This window comes from Nannobrachium achirus (genome assembly GCF_963921795.1).
Source record: "Nannobrachium achirus genome assembly, chromosome: 11".
In the NCBI taxonomy this organism is placed as follows: domain Eukaryota; kingdom Metazoa; phylum Chordata; class Actinopteri; order Myctophiformes; family Myctophidae; genus Nannobrachium; species Nannobrachium achirus.
Genome location: NC_137820.1, coordinates 2,367,725 through 2,386,619, shown reverse-complemented (window position 1 = coordinate 2,386,619; position 18,895 = coordinate 2,367,725). Strand labels below are relative to the sequence as shown.

Below are 18,895 nucleotides of genomic sequence, written 5' to 3'. Positions count from 1 at the left end.
GAGCCACACGTGTGCGTGAGCCCTATTCACGGCCCACCCACTCAGCAACTTCCTGGTGCTGAAGTCACGTTTTGAAGGGTAAACCCTACTAATATCCCATGAGAACACAGAAATTGCACATTTAATGCAATTTCCAAATAGTCAAGTATAAAATATGGCTAGCATGATCAAGAACACAAGATAGTAAAAGGCACAAAGCGTTATAATTTACTTTACCGTTCGAAATAATGATGTGTTGGCTTTAAGTCCAGTGATTTCTGTGTTAGTTTACCCTTCAAAGCTGACGTCAGAACCAGGAAGTTGCTGAGAAATTTGCTGAGTGGGCGGGCCGCGAATAGGACTAATTGGATCGTTGTCTCAATAACAAGCAGGTGGTCAGACTGGTCACAACTTAAGTCAAGACCACCTGCCTTACGTTACCCATCAAAAATGGCTAAAGTGGCTAAAAAAAGAAAAGTCGAGGCTGAATGCCGGGTTTTCAACAATAATTGGACTGCTAAGTATTTATTTACTGAAGTCGGAGGTAAAGCTGTGTGTTACTTTAGTTTGTGGGGAGCACATCTTGCGGGGAGCACTGCCTTTTGGCACGGCCCTCCACAACATTTTCTGCTGTTCATGTGGCCGCATGAAAAAAATGATTGCCCACCCCTGGTGTAGAACGTCTATTTTCACGAAGCCTAGGCGGCTAGGCCTACTTCTTAAACATTAAGTTGTCTAATTTATGGATTTTCTCATTTTCTTTTTTGTGCATTTATTGTATTCTTTTTTTTCCATGCAAATCTTATGGGGGGAATGTTTTTGTAGGAAACAGAAATTAAGGGACCCATAAAATTGTGTCTGCGACCCACAATGTTATGTAATAATAATAACCTAAATCTAACTGCACTTATGTTACTCTGGGTTGTGGTAGGGGTAGAAGTAAGTAAACACTCTTGTAAAGTACCTCAAATGTGTGCTCAAGTACAGTACAATACCGCCCTCTGTTGGTAATAAATGGAAAGAGGAACTCCAAATGAGAAGACATAATTTATTATCATGAGTCAAAATGAGTGACAGAACATTACATTTATATTCATAATGTCATTGAAAGGAATTCACACGTTAACATTTAAAACTCCCTGAAACTGTTCTTTAAAATGATACAACTGACACTGACTAGTTATTATCAAAACCTAATGACAAATAGATATAAATATATACAGTTTATACAACCAATAAAAGACAGTCATCAAAATATCACAAAATATTTAAAAAATAATCCTTAAAAAAAGTAGCCTATAGCTAAAAAAAGGTCTGTCAGTTGACACCTTAGTGGAACGAAAGCTTTAGAAGATTATAAAGAATTGTCAATTACTTAATCGTTAATACTGATATAGAGATGCAACTTGAGTTGGTTTCTAATCATAAGAAGGAAGGACCACATATTTAACACCTAGCCGATGCACCCTGGCACCACGCAGAAGCACCCTGGCACCACGCAGAAGCACCTACAAAGGTGCCCTTTCAAAACCTCCCACATCCTGTCATTGGCAGAACATTGAGCTTGTAGATCAGCTATTTTTGATATTTCTATGACCTTCTCTGACTTGGGAGTTAAAATCTATCTATGGTAAGTTGGATTCTGCTTTTCAATGGGAACGGAGTGGTTTCTTGACATTTGCGAGTTTCTGCAAAAAGGCAGAATAGTCGGGGAGCCACAGGCCCAAAAGCTCAAAGAATAGGGTTGTACCTGTGACGTCATGACATACCTTTTATTTTAGTTTGTTCTATTCATTTGGTCATTAAGGTACACAGAATGAGAGGCCTGCTCTGCCGGAAACATTGCGGAAAAAGGTTATGTCCATTTGTATCACTGTCCCATCGACTTCACTATACAGGAAAATAATACAAAAAAATAAATGTGCTTCAAGTAGCATGTGAGGGGTCAAACTAGGGGTTCTTCATGATTCTGAATCCATTGCAAGAATGTGTTTTGCATGAAAAAACATCCCTTCCTTCCTCAAAACTGTGATTTCTTAATGACTCATCACTTTTCACCGTTTTATGGGGCTGAAATCTAGCCTAAGGAATTCTTGCAATGGATTCAGAATCATGAAGAACCCCTAGTTTGACCCCTCACATGCTAATTAAAGCAGATTTATTTTTTGTATTCTTTTCCTGTATAGTGACGTCGATGGGACATTTTTTTCCACAATGTTTCCGGCAGAGTAGGCCTCTCATTCTCAAAATAAAAAGTATGTTATGACATCACAGTTCCTCTCAAATGTTGGGCCTGTGGCTCCCTGGCTAGAAGCACCCTAGCACCAGGCATAAGCACCCTAGCACCAGGCATAAGCACCGTATCACCAGGCAGAAGCACCCTAGCACCAGGCAGAAGCACCCTAGCGCCAGGCAGAAGTGGATCTCTGGGCTCTCAGTAAACTGGACTGTTCCGGATTCCACAGCAGAGCACCATGGTGAAGATCATCTCAAAGATCTGAAAGGAAGAGAGACATCAAATATCATCTATCATTGCACAGTTTGTTGATATGTCACCTCCGCTCCGCATCGGTGGCATATCAACCTGTCAGGCTCCTATCACTCCATAATCACAGTTACATATCACCTATCATAACTGTCACATGAACATATTAATATGCCATCATAACTGTCATATGATTATGGAAAAAGTACTCACATATGTTATATTTTGAAAGGAGTAGTTCACCCCAATAGACATTAATCTAATATCCTACCATTATGACATAGATTATATTAATAACAGTAATCATATCCTACCATAATAACAGCCACCACCAGAGCAGACAGCCCAACCAGGTAGAGTTTCTCGGAGAAAAGGTCGATCAGTTTCACATGACAGCTCTGTGGAAACAAGAACAACATAACCTGTCAATCATAACCACACAAACTGTCAATCACAACCACACAAACTGTCAATCACAACCACACAAACTGTCAGTCATAACCACACAAACTGTCAGTCATAACCACACAAACTGTCAATCACAACCACACAAACTGTCAGTCATAACCACACAAACTGTCAATCACAACCACACAAACTGTCAGTCATAAACGTCTTCTTCATATAGTTTGGTTTTCATATACAGACCAATAAAACATGAGAACTTTGTGAAGCCAGTGGAATCTTTGTCCTCACAGAAAGCTTCTTATCAGCAGAGGAGCACTCATGTCCAGAGCTCTCACCCAATCATAGGAGATCTTATAGGGGTGCCAAGGGTGCGAATTTCCAAAAAGTGTTATTACATTTTAGCTCTGGTGTCAAATTTGGAGGCGAAAGGCTACTAAAGCCCTCTCTCTCTCTCTCAAGCAAGCCAACTCTACCCAACTCGACCAAATTTTCTACTTAAGTAAAACCTTTGTAATATTATAATTTATATCTGCAAAGTACAATATTTGGATCCGAGATGTAATGGAGTAGATAGACCTAGTAAAGTACTGGAAATTGGACATACTTAAAGTAAAGTACAAATACCTACAAGTGCAGTCAGTAGGCCTACTCAAGTAAGAAATGTATTTTACACACACGTTGTTGCACAATAAGTAAATAAATCATATAGACATATGCTCATGGTGTCTAGAAAAAGCACCAGTTTTTGTTTGTATTGTGTTTACAATTGGGTCAAAAAGAAACCTTAGAAACCCGTTAAAACAACAGGATAAACCGTACAAAACCTGAAGATTTTGCATGAGGAACCTGGTCTGTCTTGCACCCCCTGATAGAAGAGGCTAGAATGGAATGGCCTCTGCCCACAAAACAACGTTCAAACACATCAACAGCTGTGGCTTTGGAGCGTCCTGTCATCTGCCTTATAGAGAGGTGAAGTGTGACATCACTGCCACCAGAGGGTGCTAACACGCAGTCTCACCTCAGTGTGTTCAGTCTTCTTTGGACACAGAGCTTCAGAGTGTTGTTTGAACAGAGGGTTGTCGTCTCCTTTACCACAGCAGTCCAGCTGAGGACATAAACATCATTAATATTCATTATGTTAATATGTCATTATTATTATTATTATTATTATTATTATATTATCATCTCCTTTACCACAGCAGTCCAGCTGAGGACATAAACATCATTAATATTCATTATGTTAATATGTTATTATTATTATTATTATTATTATTATTATATTATCATCTCCTTTACCACAGCAGTCCAGCTGAGGACATAAACATCATTAATATTCATTATGTTAATATGTCATTATTATTATTATTATTAAACCTATTGTTTTTGGTGTCTCTGAAGTCAATCAGCTATTGCCGGTGTACACAGCCAAATTTCCGGGCCCCACTGTGCGGACTGTGGGGGCGTGAAAATTCACCGGGTGGACTCAAAATGTCCTCCGGGGCCCCCTCTGCGTGTGGACACCACTTGCTCGCCCATCAGTCCCACGGATGATTTTTGTTTCTTTTTTTTTAATTTAGGGTCCTTTTCTGCAGTTCAAGCATAATTCCACAGGGCGGCAGGCTATTTTCCAAAACTATTGGAAGTGGACATGTGTACACAGCCAGCATTACTGAATGGAAAAAATGACTGTCTAATTTGATAGACTATCCCATCTCCGTGATTTGTAGATCTAACTTTACAGACAGTTCATTTCTATGATTTGTATATCTAATTCCAAAACCAGTCCCATCCCCATGATTTGTAGATCTAATTCCATCAGCAGTTCCATACCATGATTTGTAGCTCTAAATCCATCACCTGTCACATCCACATGATTTGTAGATCTAATTCTAAAACCAGTCACATCCACATGATTTGTAGATCTAATTCTAAAACCATTCACATCCACATGATTTGTAGATCTAATCCATACCATAATTTGTAGCTCTAAATCTATCACCTGTCACATCCACATGATTTGTAGATCTAATTCTAAAACTAGTCGCATCCCCATGATTTGTAGACCTAATTCCATCGGCAGTTCCATACCATAATTTGTAGCTCTAAATCCATCACCTGTCACATCCACATGATTTGTAGATCTAATTCTAAAACCAGTCACATCCACATGATTTGTAGATCTAATTCTAAAACCATTCACATCCCCATGATTTGTAGATCTAATTCCATCGGCAGTTCCATACCATAATTTGTAGCTCTAAATCCATCACCTGTCACATCCACATGATTTGTAGATCTAATTCTAAAACCAGTCACATCCACATGATTTGTAGATCTAATTCTAAAACCATTCACATCCACATGATTTGTAGATCTAATCCATACCATAATTTGAAGCTCTAAATCTATCACCTGTCACATCCACATGATTTGTAGATCTAATTCTAAAACTAGTCGCATCCCCATGATTTGTAGATCTAATTCCATCGGCAGTTCCATACCATAATTTGTAGCTCTAAATCTATCACCTGTCAAATCCACATTATTTATAGATCTTATTCTAAAACCAGTCCCATCCCCATGATTTGTAGATCTAAATCCAACGGCAGTTCCATACCATAATTGGTAGCCCTAAATCCATCACTTGTCACATCCACATGATTTCTAGATCTAATTCTAAAACCAGTCACATCCACATGATTTGTAGATCTAATTCTAAAACCATTCCAATCCCCATGATTTGTAGATCTAATCCATACCATAATTTGTAGCTCTAAATCTATCACCTGTCACATCCACATGATTTGTAGATCTAATTCTAAAACTAGTCGCATCCCCATGATTTGTAGATCTAATTCCATCGGCAGTTCCATACCATAATTTGTAGCTCTAAATCTATCACCTGTCACAAAGGCTCTGGTGGGCTGTTTTGGGCTCTGGTGGGCTGTGCTGGGCTCTGGTATGCTATACAGGGCAGTACTGTACTAGCCTAGACATGTTCTTGTAAAACTATTGGCCGTGTACACTAAGGCATGTAGAAACTATTGCCTGTGTACACAGTGGATAATCCCATCAACGAGGAGCTACAGGACTGGCGGGAGCCTTGAGCAGACTGCTGGAGTCTGGTGCAGTCCTGTGCACCCTGGTCTGGCCTATTCCAGCCGGATCCAGCCTAGTGTAGCCTAGTGAAGCCATCTAACCTCTCCTCTTCCCTAATCTATTCTCCCACTGTGCTGGACTTGGATGTGCTGGGCTGTACTGGACTCTATCAGGCTCTGGTGGGCTGTTTTGGGCTCTGGTGGGCTGTGCTGGGCTCTGGTAGGCAATACAGGGCAGTACTGTACTATAGCCTAGACATGTTCATGTAAAACTATTGGCCGTGTACACTAAGGCATGTAGAAACTATTGCCCGTGTACACAGTGGATAATCCCATCAACGAGGAGCTACAGGACTGGAGGGAGCCTTGAGCAGCCCGGTGGAGACTGCTGGAGTCTGGTGCAGTCCTGTGCACCCTGGTCTGGCCTATTCCAGCCGGATCCAGCCTACTGTAGCCTAGTAAAGCCATCTAACTTCTCCACTTCCCTAATCTATTCTCCCACTGTGCTGGACTTGGATGTGCTGGGCTGTGCTGGACTCTATCAGGCTCTGGTGGGCTGTTTTGGGCTCTGGTAGGCTATACAGGGCAGTAATCTACTATAGCCTAGGCATGTTCATGTAAAACTATTGGCCGTGTACACAAAGGCATGTAGAAACTATTGCCCGTGTACACAGTGGATAATCCCATCAACAAGGAGCTACAGGACTGGCGGGAGCCTTGAGCAGACTGCTGGAGACTGCTGGAGTCTGGTGCACCCTGGTCTGGCCTATTCCAGCCGGATCCAGTCTAGTGTATCCTAGTGAAGCCATCTAACCTCTCCACTTCCCTAATCTATTCTCCCACTGTGCTGGACTTGGATAAGCTGGGCTGTGCTGGACTCTATCAGGCTCTGGTGGGCTGTTTTGGGATCTGGTGGGCTGTGCTGGGCTCTGGTAGGCTATACAGGGCAGTACTGTACTATAGCCTAGGCATGTTCATATAAAACTATTGGCCGTGTACACAAAGGCATGTAGAAACTATTGCCCGTGTACACAGTGGATAATCCCATCAACGAGGAGCTACAGGACTGGTGGGAGCCTTGAGCAGACTGCTGGAGACTGCTGGAGTCTGGTGCACCCTGGTCTGGCCTATTCCAGCCAGATCCAGCCTAGTGTAGCCTAGTGAAGCCATCTAACCTCTCCACTTCCCTAATCTATTCTCCCACTGTGCTGGACTTGGATGTGCTGGGCTGTGCTGGACTATTGGGCTCTGGTGGGCTTTACTGGGCTCTGGTGGGCTGTGCTGGGCTCTGGTAGGCTATACAGGGCAGTAATCTACTATAGCCTAGGCATGTTCATGTAAAACTATTGGCCGTGTACACAAAGTCATGTAAAACTATGGCCCGTGTACACAGTGGCTTTTTCCTTGACCTTTCGAGTTAGGAGTGTCGTAGAGACACGAGACCGGGTTTGTTGGATTCAGCGTCAAAAAGTAAGTCAGAATAAGTGTCTTTTATCCGAAAGAATGTGTAATCGTGTTGGTGGCGTGCAAATTTCGTGTCTTTTTCGCAATCGTAAAGGGTTCAAATTGTCGGAGAGACACGAAACCCATTCCATTGGATCAGGCATCCTTCAAATATGAAAAGTATTTCCTGCGTGAAACAAACAGATTTTTTTTGTTTTTTTTATTGATTTTAAGGACAAAAATTCGAGTTTCGGTGTCTTTTTCGCAATCGTAAAGGGTTCAAAGTGTCGGAGAGACACGAAACCCATTCCATCGGATCGGGCATGCTTCAAATATGAAAAGTTTGTCCGGCCTAAAACAAAACATATTTTTTTGATTTTTTAATTCATTTTAAGGACAAAGGGCCCGTTTTGACGCCTAAAACGACCCTTTCCCTTGACCGTTCGAGTTAGGAGTGCCGTGTACACAGGATCTACAGAGCTGGCTGGAGTATGGAGCAGCCTGGTGGAGTCTGGTGCAGTCCTGTCTACCCTGGTCTGGCCTATTCAAGCTGGATCCGGCCTGTAATGGCCTGGTGCAGCCATAAGAATACCCCCCTTCCCTGGTCTACAATACCACTGGGCAGGACTGGCCTAGACTTAGGTGTGCTGGACTCTATTGGGCTCTGGTGGGCTGTATTGGGCTCTGGTGGGCTGTGCGGTGCTGAGTTGAACTCTGTTGGGCTACACAAGGCAGTACTGTACTAAAGCTTAGACATGTTAATGTAAATAAACTATTGGCCGTGTACACAAACTCATGTATATCTATTCCCCGTGTACAGAGTTGTTAATCTCAAGTGTGGGGAGCTACAGTGCTGGTGAGATCCTGGCACAGTGCCCCAGAGGGGTCTCCAAATGATCTTGGGTGGTCCCAAATGATTAGCTTAATGTGAACATTGTTTTTTTTCCCACTCAACAGTGTACAGAGGCTATCTGCACATTTTTTAAGATACAATTTAAGGACCTTTTTAATACCTTTAAAATGACAAATTAAATATTAAAATGTTGAAAATAGCAGATCTACAAGCTCACGCCGCCTTGCGTTGTGAGGCATTGTGAGCATGTATATCTGCTATTTTCACAAGACCGTGTTTTACAAACGCCTCAACTCTTTTTGTGCTACCAAACAGGACAAACTGTCAAATATTAAGTGAGAAGGTTTTGCCCAGCAGGACTTTCTCACAAGTTAGGCGATGTGCATAATGCTATTCCTTTGGTCTTGGTTGCAAACACACCAACAAAACACAGTAAGTCCAAATGGAAAACAAACACACTTTGCACTGAGCTCAAACATGCTTCTCTCCTAGTGAACTCCAAAGAAAGACTGAGGCCACTTGGCAGGAGGCACTGATCAAAAGACAGGCACTAATTGAACACTCCTGGCTTGGTGACCTGATTGGTAGGCAGGTGATGGTTGGTGTAGTAGTGTGTTGACAGCAAGGCTTATGCAGGCCAACCAAACTGTGTCCCTGGCAGGTGCTTGTAGATCTGCGAGGTGCTTGTAGATCTGCTGTATTGGGTTGAGCCCCCCTCACCCAAAAAATATTTATGGAATAAATACATTAAATATATATGAATACGTGAAGGACAACTGCCTGACTTCTATGTAAACCATACTATATGGACAGTTTTTTCTGCATGTCACTATGATGGAAAGCATCTTTAGCCTCACAATAACCATATTGAGTTACCACATGAGTTTGTGTGCACGCACAGCCAATAGTTTTACATGAATATTTCTAGGCTATAGTACAGTACTGCCCCATACAGCCTAACAGAGCCCAGCAAAGCACAGCACAGCCCACCAGAGACAAATACAGCCCACAGGAGCCCAATAGAGTCCAGCACACCTAAGTTCAGCCCAGTCCTGCCAAGTAGGAGTATAGACCAGGGAAGGGGGGTAGTTAGATGTCTCCACCAGGCCATTACAGGCTGGACCTGGCTTGAATAGGCCAGACCAGGGTGCACAGCACTACACCAGACTCCACCATGCTGCTCCAGGCTCCAGCTTGCCCTGTAGATCCTTGCACATGCGATTATACACTGTGTACACGGGCAATAGTTTTACATGAGTTTGTGTACACGGCCAATAGTTTTACATGAACATGTCTAAACTTTAGTACTGTACTGCCTTGTATAGCCCAACAGAGCCTAGAACAGCAAAGCACAGCCCACCAGAGCCCAGTACAGCCCACCAGAAACAAATACAGCCCAGCAGAGCCCAATAGAGTCCAACACACTAAGTCCAGCCTAGTGGGAGTTAAAACCAGGGACTGGGGGTAGTTAGATGGCTGCACAAGCCATTACAGGCCGGATCCGGCTGTTATAGGCCAGACAAGGGTGCACCAGACTCCACCTGCTCCAGGCTCCCCCCAGTCCTGTAGCTCCTCGTTGATGGGATTATCCACTCTGTACACGGGCAATAGTTTCTACATGCCTTTGTGTACACGGCCAATAGTTTTACATGAACATGTCTAAGCTTCAGTACAGTACTGCCCCGTACAGCCTACCAGAGCCCAGCACAGCCCACCAGAGCGCAGCACAGCCCACCAGATCCCAAAACAGCCCACCAGAGCCCGATAGAGTCCAGCACAGCCCAGCACATCCAAGTCCAGCACAGTGGGAGAATATATTAGGGAAGTGGGGAGGTTAGATGGCTTCACTAGGCTACACTAGGCTGGATCCGGCTGGAATAGGCCAGACCAGGGTGCACAGGACTGCACCAGACTCCAGCAGTCTCCACCAGGCTGCTCCAGGCTCCCGCCAGTCCTGTAGCTCCTCGTTGATGGGATTATCCACTGTGTACACGGGCAATAGTTTCTACATGCCTTTGTGTACACGGCCAATAGTTTTACATGAACATGTCTAAGCTTTAGTACATTGCTGCCCCGTACAGCCTACCAGAGCCCAGCACAGCCCACCAGAGCCCAAAACAGCCCACCAGAGCCCGAAAGAGTCCAGCACAGCCCAGCACATCCAAATCCAGCACAGTGGGAGAATAGATTAGGGAAGTGGAGAGGTTAGATGGCTTCACTAGGCTACACTAGGCTGGATCCGGCTGGAATAGGCCAGACCAGGGTGCACAGGACTGCACCAGACTCAAGCAGTCTCCACCGGGCTGCTCCAGGCTCCCGCCAGTCCTGTAGCTCCTCGTTGATGGGATTATCCACTGTGTACACGGGCAATAGTTTCTACATGCCTTAGTGTACACGGCCAATAGTTTTACATGAACATGTCTAGGCTATAGTACAGTACTGCCCTGTATAGCCTACCAGAGCCCAGCATAGCCCACCAGAGCCCAAAACAGCCCACCAGAGCCTGATAGAGTCCAGCACAGCCCAGCACATCCAAGTCCAGCACAGTGGTAGAATAGATTAGGGAAGTGGAGAGGTTAGATGGCTTCATTAGGCTACAGTAGGCTGGATCCGGCTGGAATAGGCCAGACCAGGGTGCACAGGACTGCACCAGACTCCAGCAGTCTCCACCGGGCTGCTCAAGGCTCCCGCCAGTCCTGTAGCTCCTCGTTGATGGGATTATCCACTGTGTACACGGGCAATAGTTTCTACATGCCTTAGTGTACACGGCCAATAGTTTTACATGAACATGTCTAGGCTATAGTACAGTACTGCCCTGTATAGCCTACCAGAGCCCGGCATAGCCCACCAGAGCCCAAAACAGCCCACCACAGCCTGATAGAGTCCAGCACAGCCCAGCACATCCAAGTCCAGCACAGTGGTAGAATAGATTAGGGAAGTGGAGAGGTTAGATGGCTTCATTAGGCTACAGTAGGCTGGATCCGGCTGGAATAGGCCAGACCAGGGTGCACAGGACTGCACCAGACTCCAGCAGTCTCCACCGGGCTGCTCAAGGCTCCCGCCAGTCCTGTAGCTCCTCGTTGATGGGATTATCCACTGTGTACACGGGCAATAGTTTCTACATGCCTTAGTGTACACGGCCAATAGTTTTACATGAACATGTCAAGGCTTTAATACAGTACTGCCTCGTATAGCCCAACAGAGCCCAGCACAGGAAAGCATCGCGCACCAGAGCCCAATACAGCCCACCAGAGCCCAATAGAGCCCAGCACACCTAAGTCCAGCCCAGTCCTTCCCAGTGTGAGTATAGACCTGGGAAGGGGGGTATTTTGATGGCTGCACCATGCCATTACAGGCCGGATCCAGCTTGAATAGGCCAGACCAGGGTGGACAGGACTGCACCAGACTCCAACAGTCTCCATCAGGATGCTCCAGGCTACAGCCAGCCCTGCAGCTCCCTACACATGCAATTAACCCCTGTGTACACGGGCAATAGTTTAACATGAGTTTGTGTACATGGCCAATAGTTTTACATGAACATGTCAAGGCTTGAATAGAGTACTGACTTATGTGCAGTCATGTGCACCCTGGTCTGGCCTATTCCAGCTGGATCCGGCCTGTAATGGCCTGGTGCATACATAACTGCACCCCCTTCCCTTGTCTATACTCCCACTGTGCAGGACTGGGCTGGACTTAAGTGTGCTGGACTCTATTGGGCTGTATTGGACTCTGGTGGCCTGTGCTGTTACACTATTAAACCTATTACACTATTACACTATTACATGTAATGCACTATTACACTATTAGACTTATTACACTATTACACTATTACACTATTACACCTATTACACTATTAAACCTGTTACATTATTACACTATTTACACATATTGTGCTATTACACTATTACACTTATAGTGTAATATATACGTTTTACCCCCGGGAGACCCTCCTGAGAAGCGGGGGTCTGCGGACCCCCTCCCCGTCCGGGCCTCGGTCCTTGGTCCTTGGAGTGGAGCAATAGCTTGTAGATCGGCTACTTGAGTATTTTCCATATTTCTTTTCCCGGTGGCGCTGGGGTCCCTGGGGGTCCCTGGAGCTCCAGGGGTCCCTCGGGGCCCAGGCGGTGGCCCTGCCGCCGGGGACCCCCTGGGTGCCGTCCCCGTCTCTCCCGGTCGCTCCGGGGCCGAGTTAAAGCCTTTTTATGAACGGCCGTCTCCGGGCCGCCGAGGCGGACGCGTGGGTACCGGCCCCAGCTCTCCCGGTCGCTCCTAGATTGAGTTACAGCATTTTATTTGCACTGCAGTGGCGGGGGGTCCTCCACTAGGGGCGCGACCTGGTGCGTCGTTCCGGAGCACCAGGAGTCGTGGTCCCCGGGAATTCCCTGTGAGCAGCCCCTTTGGGGGGATCATTTGGTAATTTTTTAGCTTTTTGGCGGTGGTCCCCGGGGGTCCCCAGAGCTCCGGAGGGTCCCTGGCTACTCTGCAGTCCCAGGCCGAGGCCCCAAAGTCGGACAGGAGCGGAGCAGCGGCCCGTCTGGTTCTCCAAAGCCATATCCCAGGTCCACAGTCATATCGCCAGGGGTCCCTGGAGGTGGTCCCTGATCGGTAGTCCCCGGACTCTGCAGTCCGAGGCCAAGGCCCCAGAAACCCCTCAGGGACCCAGAGAGGTCCCCGAACCACACTTTGGGAACCAGCCAAGGACCCCTTTGAAACCCTGTAGGGCCCCCCAGAGGTCCCCGAACCACACTTTGGGAACCAGCCATGAATGTACTAGGCTGTTGTGAACCAGCCATGGAAACCCTGGGGGTCCCCAAACCACACTTTGGGAACCAGCCAGGGACCCCCTGGAAACCCGGGGTCCCCAAACCACACTTTGGGAACCAACCAGGCAGTAGTAGGCTAGACTATAGCTCTCTGCTGCCCCCCATTGATAAAACATAGTCGGCACAGAATTGTACACGAAAGGCAGCCAGCGAGTGATCACGCACCATGGTCACTATGAGACATGTACAATGACTGTACACCGGCTCCAAAGGGTACACGGGCCATGGTCATTAACATTGAAACTGCCTGCCGTAGACACCAAAAACAATTGTTATTATTATTATATTATCATCTCCTTTACCACAGCAGTCCAGTTGAGGACACACAACATCATTAATATTCATTATGTTAGAATGTCATTACTATTATTATCATCTCCAGTGCGGACTTGGCATGGTAACAAACATGACACATGTGCATATCTCCTTATATGGGCTGTTCTGTCCATGACATCAGCTATGTTGATGTCGGTCTCTGTGTACTTTCTATGATGTCGGTTGGTACTGCATGCATAGGGACATGGGGACATGGGGACACAGGGACATGGGGACATGCACACGAAGTTAAACGGCTGTAGTAATCTCGGTAACTGCATTCTTTATATGACGTTAGTTGGGACATAGGGACCTACACACTAAGATTCAATAATGTATTGACATGTCAACAGAGTTGTTTGGAATTTGTTGCAGTGCAGTTCTAAAAACATACAGTACATATAAACAGAGCTAACACTAAGCTGTTGGTACTGCATACATAAGGACACAGGGACACAGGGACATAGGGACATACACACTAAGTCAAACGGCTGTTGTGATGTTGGTCTCTGCGTACTTTCTATGATGTTAGTCTGTTAGTCTCGTGTGACCAGATGGGATCTATGGAGTCCTGACACGTGTCGTGTATGTTAGTTATTTCCATACATGGAGTTCTGGGCATTAACCTCTGAAGCGTTGGTACTTCATACATATACATGCGTAAAGTCGGGAGATAAGCGACCGTCAGGCATACACAAACTTTAGAAGGCAATGGTAGCCAATCAGGAGGGAATATGGGAAATGGGACTGATCCATGTTGATGACATGACTTTAGAGATACTGTGTACCGCTTTGAGTGATTTTAGGGCAAAATGTGTTGGAGCAGTGTCCAAAAATGTGTCTTGCAAGAATGAGAGGTAGAGGTTGTGGTTTGGCAGCCAAGGAGTGTGTGTGCAAAGTTTGGCATGGATCGGGGCAACGGTGGCGGAGATATGAGTAGGGGAAAAGTGTGACGTGATGCACAGACTGACAGAGGGACGGCCGGTGGAGGTTTTGATAGTAACTGCGTGGAGACAATAAGGAACATTGTCTCTGCCGTGCATTTAGCCTGGTGGAGACATAAAGTAGATAAAGAGGTACTCACCGTGTTGTGGAACACCTTTACCCTGGTGGAGACTTAAAGAACATAAAGTAGATAAAGAGGTACCCACCGTGTTGTGGAACACCTTTACCCTGGTGGAGACACTAAAGAACATAAAGAGGTACCCACCGTGTTGTGGAACACCTCCAGAACCTTGCTGGCCTTCTCCTTCTTGCTGGGCGGTCCTGTAACGTCCACCGCTTTGATGTAGGCTGAGTCGTAGAAGTTGATAAGCTCCTTGGAGATCTGGGGAGGTCGGGGAGGAAAAAAAACACACATTTCGGTTAAAATATAGGCTTTACAAGAACTATTGTAGCCAACCAACATGGTTTAGTCTTTAGTGCATTTACAAAACTGACTAAAATCAACGAGGAAGTGATTTTGATGTGTTTTGAGTTTGTTAGATCAGGGGTTTTCAAAGTGGGTGACGGGGCACCCTGGGGTGCCGCAAGATAATTTGATAATATTTGGACACTTGAAAAAAATATTTAGTATCATTTTAAACTACAAAGTTACTTTCAGACAGTTCTAACCAAAATTGCTGTTATCTCAACGTTTTCCTCGCAACATAATCACTAAAATATCGCCAATGTCGGGCAGAAATCTCGTATCTCCAAGTTTCAAATGTGTACGTCTTTTAGTAAAGCAAAGCCCTGCTAGTGAAAACAGCCGATCTACAAGCACACAACGCCTCGCATCGCCCTGAGACAAAAAAGTTTGGGAACCCCTGTGTTAGATCCATTATTTCCACAATCTTCTTGGGGGGAATCTTTGAAATCTTCACCACCCCTTTTCAATCTCAAACAACGCCTCTGATTTGGACCCCCTGGAACCCCCTCAAAGACGCCTTATCTGAGGGACCCCCATAAGGGCCCCTGGCGGTCCCCGGACCTCCTGGAATCCCCTCATGGAACCCCCAGACCCCCTGGACCCTCCTGGAGGACCCCTGGGGGTCCCCGGGGGCCCACTGTACTCACCGTGTCTCGGTTCATGAAGCCCCAGATCCCGGCGGCCACCTCACAGGCAAACAGCACAACCAGGAAGAAGAAGAACTGAGGAGAGAGAAACAACATGTACTCACATGTTTTACTATATTACTATTAATGTTAGGCCTAGAATTATTGAATGCTTTAACCAGTGAAAAATAGCAGATTTTTGACACTGCACTATTAGGTTGTGTTAGTAGTTTTGGGTACTTTTGCTAGTGTTTGACATGACAGTGAGATACTTGTTGCAATAACTAGCATTGACTGCTGTGCTGCCTCTGGGCAACTGATTTTCCCCCTTGGGATAATAAAGGTATCCATCTATCTATCTATCTATCTATCTATCTATCTATCTATAATGTTGGTCGAGACGCAGGCTGAATGCAATTCTCCATTGGAAATGAGTGGGATGCATGTGCTCACACACACACAGCACGTGGTCTGTCTGAACAGGGCTTTAATCCACCGTGCACAGCATCTCTGCATCCTGCCTGGAGACACCATGTGATCTGAGCCTCACAGGAGTCCCACTGCATGCTGGGAACTGACATGAAGATCACTACAGTTCCCAGCATGCACTGGGACTCCTGGGTGACACACACACACACACACACACACACACACACACACACACACACACACACACACACACACACACACACACACACACACACACACACACACACACACACACACACACAGTAGGCCTCCTACCGTTCCCAGAAGGCATTGCGACTCCTGGATGGCTCCGTAACATCCCAGGAAGCCTACGAACATCATGACCGCTCCTACCGCGATGAGGATGTACACACCTGGTAGGATGAGAGAGAGACATTCACCATGAGAGAGAGAGACCTGGTAGGATGATAGAGAGACATTCACCATGAGAGAGAGAGAGAGAGAGAGAGAGACATTCACCATGAGAGAGAGAGAGAGAGAGAGAGAGAGAGAGAGAGAGAGAGAGAGAGAGAGAGAGAGAGAGAGAGAGACATTCACCATGAGAGAGAGAGAGAGATAGAGATAGAGATAGAGATAGAGATAGAGATAGAGAGAGACACACACATTAATAAAACCCTTTGCGTGTTTTGCCACTCAGTAGGCATTCCTGCATAACTTCCCGGTATAGACCAAGGTAGCTCTAAAGAAGGTAAAGACACAGGGGCGTGTTTTGGCTCCATGGCCATCCGCCATGACACTCTCTGTGGCAAAACTACCACCGGAAGTTAGGTGAATAACATTGGAGCCAACGAGCGCCGGCTGGGGCAGCTCATGAACAAAAGATTATTCTGAACGATAGAGACCTTTATAAAATACTCAGCTCAGGAATATAAAACAAGACATGTCACACATTGTTTTGTGCTGAGTTGCTTTTCGGTGAGTACACTGTATAACATTATAGAGGCATCTAAAGAGCACATTTTACGTCTCTGAACTAGATAGTATCGCGAGACTCTCCACCATTCCCTGTCTGGAATCCAAATCTCGCAATATCTCCGAGACAGAAACAGCCGCCGCCGCTGTTTAGCTGCCTCAATAACATTGTGCACATCGAAAAGCAAGTGATTGTAAAAATACCTGTGATATGTCTTCTTTTATATTCCTGGAGCGATTATATAACAAAGGTCTCCATCGTTCAGAATTATTTTTTGTTCATGAGCTGTCCCAGCCGAAGCTCATAGACGCTAATGTTATTCACCGAACTTCCGGTGCCAGTTCCGCCACCCAAAGTGTCTTGGGGGATAGGCGTGGACACCAACACGTCACTGGGTGACGTTGGTGACTTCTCCTCTTGCTAGGTATAGACTAGAGTGCCCTGAGAGCCAGTGCTACACAGCTGTACATTAATGGTGAGAGGAAGAGATGTCGGTGTGTGTGATCCACCACAGGGGGGCAGTGTAAACACATGTCATTGAGACACCCTGTAAAGATGGAGGTTCAACTTTCTTTTCTTCTTCTTGTATAGATTATCAGGACCTGGGACTTTTTAAATGACTGCACACTTGATTTATACACTGATTTATACACTGATTTATACACTGATTTATACACTGATTTATACACTGATTCATACACTGACATGTCAACGTTTAGATAAAGCATAGGCCTATGTTTAAAATTACACATTGGTAACCATGGAATGTTTATCAGAAAATGCATTTAGCCTACAACAAAGTGATTCCTGTTGATCTAGTGTCGTATCAAAGTCATTTCTGTACACATGTAAATGGAAACATAGCTGTAGCTGTACTATATACAGCTTCAATAAGGTTATGGCAACATTGGCTGTATACTATACCATTGATTGATTTTCTCTTTTGTCTTAAATTGTCATGCTTCCAAGTACAGGACACTTTTAGACATCAGACATTATGAACCAACATAACAATTCACAAACAATGATCAAACGAATAAGCAATTTAAACACTCAAGCTTCATGCTGTATTATTTAGATTAAATAAATTCAATACTTGAAGCTGAATATGTGAGAACTGAGACTGTCTTCTACCCCAGGCTGTCTAAATGTGTCGTCCATAATTAAACAACCACTCCAACTATAGAGCCAACATGATGCCAGAAACTTCCTTAAAAAAAAAAAAAGAATGTGTGACCCCACCTTCACCTCCCTCTGGCGACCCCACTTGGGGTCCCGACCCATAGCTTGAGAACACACAGAGCCTGTGTGTGTGCGAGTACACACCTCCCAGATTCCTGTGTGTGCGTGTGCACAGAGGGAGAGAGGAGTTCATTTTATGTTTGGTGTCATGAAATAGCCGATCTACATGCTCACAACGTGTGTGCGCGTGTGCGTGTGCGTGTGTGTGTGTGTGTGTGTGTGTGTGTGTGTGTGTGTGTGTGTGTGTGTGTGTGTGTGTGTGTGTGTGTGTGCGCGCGCGCGCGTGTGTGTGTACAGGAAGTAGCTCTCAGAGAGCCCATCCCCCACAAGCCCCGTCTGCTGTGACCTTTGACCCCCACAACCCAGCACTATCCTTCCTACGGAAACACAGAGCAGAAACACTGAACTACAAGAAGCCCCTTTTCCACTGCAAGGTGGAACCAGAACTATCAGGAACCTGAACCTATTTTTTTTGTTGTGGTTTTGTTTCCATTGCGTACGGCCCGGTTCCAGACGAGGTTCCTGGAACCTTCTTTAGGTCCTGCTCCTGAGGTAGAACTAAACTAGAGTTCTGGGAACCTATGGGCGGGGCCAGCAGAGCTGCTGCTCTTTTTTAGGACCTTCCCAGTTAGTTCATGGTTCTATGGAAACGTAAGCAGAACCTGATCCCAGAACTTCACAGGTTCTTGAAAGTTCTTGTTTCTAGTTATGGGTTGGCCCTACAGTGGAAATGGGGCTTACAAGAGACACTGTCCTTTTAAACAGTTCTACACAGAGAAGAAACACTGTCCCTTTAAAGACCCATTTAAA

General features: G+C 45.5%; 1 protein-coding gene across 1 annotated transcript in view; it reads right to left on the bottom strand.

Annotated features, from left to right (window-relative positions):
- Positions 1-1,059: 1,059 nt before the first annotated feature.
- LOC308293714 (CD81 antigen-like) overlaps positions 1,060-18,895 on the bottom strand; it is a 44,043-nt gene continuing 26,207 nt past the window's right edge. The window contains exons 3-8 of the mRNA XM_080736324.1: positions 16,186-16,283; positions 15,463-15,537; positions 14,615-14,731; positions 3,891-3,977; positions 2,779-2,862; positions 1,060-2,476 (exon numbers count right to left, since the gene is read on the bottom strand). Of these exons, the coding sequence (XP_080592450.1) occupies positions 2,414-2,476; positions 2,779-2,862; positions 3,891-3,977; positions 14,615-14,731; positions 15,463-15,537; positions 16,186-16,283 (524 nt within the window). The 3' untranslated portion in view covers positions 1,060-2,413. The remainder of the gene's footprint in view (positions 2,477-2,778; positions 2,863-3,890; positions 3,978-14,614; positions 14,732-15,462; positions 15,538-16,185; positions 16,284-18,895) is intronic.